At 33.8% G+C, this 4,886-nt stretch overlaps 1 protein-coding gene across 1 annotated transcript; it reads left to right on the top strand.

The window, feature by feature from the left end:
- Positions 1 to 1,389: 1,389 nt before the first annotated feature.
- On the top strand, positions 1,390 to 3,276 carry LOC149192622 (mitochondrial import inner membrane translocase subunit TIM14-1-like). Its single transcript, XM_089404655.1, has 3 exons — positions 1,390 to 1,581; positions 1,729 to 1,907; positions 2,891 to 3,276. The coding sequence occupies exons 1-3, from the start codon at positions 1,579 to 1,581 to the stop codon at positions 3,045 to 3,047; spliced, it is 339 nt and encodes a 112-aa protein (XP_089260781.1). The 5' UTR covers positions 1,390 to 1,578; the 3' UTR covers positions 3,048 to 3,276.
- Positions 3,277 to 4,886: the final 1,610 nt, after the last annotated feature.

The raw sequence follows: 4,886 nt of genomic DNA, 5'->3' as shown, positions 1-4,886 counted from the left end.
TTATTCTTACTTGAGTTACTTCCTCTTCCATTTGCAATAGTAATAATAATCTCGTTTCAAGTCCATTGACACTTACTCTCCCTCTATCATACTTTGCATGAACTCTGAGTTGGATCTTTCAGGCATCATCAAATGTCCTTTCATCCTACATATAATTAAGGTTTAATACTCCAAGTACTTTTGTTTCATTTACAAAATTATTCAATCCACTTAAATTGTTTTGAGGATTTGCTTCCTCCTTTTGACTCTTAGTTCATTCTTCACTATAAATCTTAAATTCCTTTGAAACCTTGATTTGTTCATCCCTAACACTAGTGTAGTTTATAATTACCTTGTTTTCATCCTTTAAATAACGTGCTTATTCCTTCTCCATATAAATATAAATATATTATTATTCACTTCCTACTCCAAAATAAGAATAAATTAGCACAACCATATAAATTAAATCGTTGTTATATTGGGACAGACATCAATCTATAACAAACATCAAAACACTTATTAAATTAGCACAACCATATAAATTAAATGGTTGTTACATTGGGATGGACATCAATCTATAACAAACATCAAAACACTTATTTCATGATACATCTCATGCTACTAAAATTGAAAAAAATAATATAAATGAACTAAAGTATAGCTTTATTTTAAATTATTATTATTATTATCAATAACTATATAAAGAATTAATATATAAGTTAAACATATAAACATTTAAAAAAACATGTAACAAGATCTTTAACCATGAAGACTCACTTCCACTTTACCATGGAAATTTTTAATGTGTAAATAGGTTTTGTTACAAAACCATTGACCAATACCATATGCCTAAAAAATTATAACTCATTTCATATGACATTTTTTTAATTAATCAATTTAATTGAAAAAGAAAAAAGTACATAACTACTTTGCATATAAATTTCAAACTTTGATTATAGATCTATCTTAAATATGGATCTAACATGTGCTTAGAGGGATCCAATTTTTTCACGTTCAAATTTTTTGATGAGTCAACATTATTTAAATGTCGTGTATAGTTTTTTTTCAACTTTGATGACAAACTACAACATTACACATCATACTGGCCGTAGAATAAATCTATGGGCTAAATAAACCTCTACTCATTTTAGAAAATTAGATCTGCCATTTACTTAATAATTAACTATAATTAAATTAAAATTATTAAAACCCTATTCCAAAATATCCAAGTAAAAAAACACCTATCGATGCAATAACAAATACTAACGGTGAAAAAAAAACATACAATTTTATATTTATATTATAATTCCTAACACAGCAGGGAAAAGTAAAAAAACATGTTCAATGTGGAATTGAATCTAACTTCCCCATGAATCTAACTACGATTATTCCAATGAATTGGAGGTTACTACTTCCATCCCAAGTCGGGAGGGGGCTCCTATGGAATATAAAGGTTAGCCGATTTAACCCAGTGCGCCTACACCCTGTTCAGAAAGTAGATGATAAACTCTGTACCTACACCTAGATGATAAACTCTGTACCATGATCGAATGCGGGCGTAGTCTCCTCTCCCTTTGATTTGCTCTTCGAGGAAACAAAATGGTGAGATTCTATGTACATATATTTTCAATTCCATGTGTCAATTTGGCAAATTTCACATTTAATGTCTCTGTATAACCTCAATCATGGAAGGGGGATGAAGAGGATAACTAGAAATTTCATATACGTTGGCCTTGTTTTCGACTGCAGGCAACGCCATTGATTATAGGGGCAGCAGTAGCCGCAGCTGCGTTGGCAGGCAGATACAGCATTCAGGCTTGGCAAGCTTTCAAATCCCGCCCCCCGATTCCTCGTACCCGCAAATTCTACGAAGGAGGGTTTCAACCCACCATGACCAGGAGGGAAGCTGCACTCATTCTTGGAATCAGGTACTATCATTATTATTATGTATTAAAAGTCTCCCAATTTTTGGCAGTAGGGGGATCGAAACTTCTCTTGAACATGTCGCATTTGGGATTTTTTTGGCAGTAGGGGGTTCGAAACTTATCGAACATGTCGCATTTGGGATCTTAGGTACAGCCTATATAGAAACCTGAACAGGAATGAGAATCGAACCCGGATTAATTGTGTTAAACTCCCACCGGTCAACTACTAGACAACAGCCCAATGAACTATTATTATTATTATTATTATTTTTATTTTGGGTGATCAGAGGTATATTGTACTCACAACAGTGTGTTTATTTTGGGTGATCAGAGGAATCTTGTACTCACAACAGTGTTGATTTGGTATGATAATAATTTCTGGTAGAGGATTAGGCCATTAGTACATCTATAGATTTTGAACCAATTTTTGGCAGAGGATTAAGTCATTAGTACATCTATAGATTTTGAACCAGTAACTATTACATAAAAAAATGTCTTAACAATATACTTATTCACCAATTATTTTATACTTCATAATATATATATATATATATATATATATATATATATTTCAAATGTAGGTCAGACTCATGACAAATACTCAGATAATACACAGATATTTTTTCTATATTCAAAATTTGACACACTACTATACTAGCTTGTAGGTATAGATCTACCATACTGTCGTAACATGGTACTGAGTTTTTAAAATCTTTTGATAAATTTGCTAAATCAATTTGATGATGGTTGTTAATTATTATTTTATTGCCCAGATATTTTTTCTATCTTCAAAATTTTGACAGAGTACTATACTAGCTTGTAGGTATAGTTCTACCATACTGTCGTAACATGGTTCTGAGTTTTTTAAATCTTTTGATAAATTTGCTAAATCAATTTGATGATGGTTGTTAATTATTATTTTATTGCTCAGGTTTAGAATTCTTTTGGTAACTTTGCTAAATCAATTTGGGAATGGCTACCGACAGGGAAGGTGCATCAGTTGATAAGATAAAGGAGGCTCATAGAAAGGTGATGGTAGCCAACCATCCAGATGCAGGTGGTAGCGATTACCTCGCCTCCAAAGTCAACGAAGCTAAAGATATCATGCTGAGAAATACCAACTCTAGCGGGTCAGCTTTTTAGAGGAGGGTCGATTTGTTCATTTTATGGTTACTATTCTCTGAAATCTACAGTAATGTAATGAGAAGAGATGCAAAGAGATGCAGGAATCTTGGTTATATTGTTATCCAGAATAGATTCCAGTTAGTAATATATATTTGACTATATCCTGCTAAAGAGAATATCCGGTTCATTCTTGACAGTTGTATCATTGTTGACTTGCTTAAGAATGGACATGATCTTTACATGTTTATATGATCTTTATATGTGTTGTAGTGTGATAGTTGATTACATCTACTCCCAGGAAAAAACAATTGCTTTTAACCTCTGAAAGAAACTGAAAATGTTTCATCTTAGAGGTTCCATCATTATTGGGAACATCGTTTATTTCTTACCATTCTCATGCTGCCCCTGGTCAACCCTGGAACAGTTCGGTAAGGTCCTGTGCCATTCTCATCAGGTTGGGTTATGCACTAGTCAACCATGGAGCAGACAGGTAAGTTACTGAAAAATAGTCTCATAAAGTCCTTATCAACCGGTCTAACAAAAGTTTGACCTGGGTCAACCCAGCCAAACAGTAAGGTCCTGGTCAGTCTGTGTAACAAAGGGTTGGTCCTGGGTTAACATAAGATTGATGAAATAAGAGTTTATGGATGTTATGATATTGTCAATTGCAAAGTTTACCAAATTTGCATTTGCATTTGCATTTCAGTGTCACATCCCTTCTTTCAAGTTACAGGTTGTTAAATTTTATAATTCACGATAACAGATCTGTACTCAAAGTGCAATACACATGAAACTAAAATGTTAAGAAACACTGTTAAAAACTTCAGAGTTTCGAAAACTAAATCATAAGAGTATATATCAGGAATGCAGACACTGCATAATAGAATTTAAGATCAATCCAGAAAGAAACGGAATGTAGATATGACAAATACCAAATCTTCTAATCAAACTAGATTACTGTAACAGCAATCACATAACTTTTCATTAACACTGAAGGAGTACTTGCAATGTCTACTTGTTTGATAATGCACCCTTCATCTCTTTTTATAGGATAAGTGAGGGTTCCTCAAATAATGTACCAAGAATGGGTATACAGATGCAGATCCATTCCCACCATACTCCTCCATTCCCAGCATACTCCTCAATGTGGTGGCCACATGCCATCACATGCCAACCGTACTCCTTTACCTAACTCCTCAAGTAGTATGCCCCACATCTGCCAAGAATAGGTTGACACAGGTCAACACATGCCAATCACACTCCTTTACTTAACTCCTCAAGTAATATGCCTCTAGGTGTCAAGGATAAGTAGACACATGCCAAGCACACTCCTCTATGTGGTGGCCACACACCGATACATGCCAAGAACAATCTTCTGTTTGATTAATGACTAGTTCACTTTTTAACTTAGTCTATAAACAAGTTACAAAACTATGAAAAATAGAAAAACCCCAAAAAATCTCAAATGATAGAAATTGATGGTTAATTGAGGTTAGGCTTGGAGCCCCCAAGAAGACTAGCATTCCCTCATTACAATGAAAATGTTTCCCACCAAACCAAGCTTCTTTCTTAGGGTCTTGAACTTCCTCTTTGCTAGGGGATTTTGTCAAAGTGTCACCGAATTTTGAATATGTAGGAATGTAATCTAGGACCATTGCTGCTTTTTGCAGATTGTCTTTCAAGAAATGGTACAAATATCAATGTTTTTGGAGTAATAATGGAAGATTGGATACTCAAAAAGTTTGATGTAACATTGATTATCACGGCAAATAATAGTGGTCTCCAATGTCTCATCGGTTAACTTTGCTTCACAACTATTTAAAGAAATCGGCATATACTCTACTTCCACTAAACTAA

The sequence above is a fragment of the Pinus tabuliformis genome, chromosome 2_2 (genome assembly GCF_031772625.1).
Source record: "Pinus tabuliformis cultivar Carrire ecotype Pingquan chromosome 2_2, CPIR1, whole genome shotgun sequence".
NCBI lineage: Eukaryota > Viridiplantae > Streptophyta > Pinopsida > Pinales > Pinaceae > Pinus > Pinus tabuliformis.
Note: the sequence above shows the minus strand (reverse complement) of the source record. Positions and strands in the feature narration are given on the sequence as shown.

Coding starts and splice junctions, on each gene's coding strand:
- LOC149192622 (XM_089404655.1), top strand. Junction 1,908..2,890: donor GCACTCATTCTTGGAATCAG/GTACTATCATTA, acceptor GGCTACCGACAG/GGAAGGTGCATCAGTTGATA.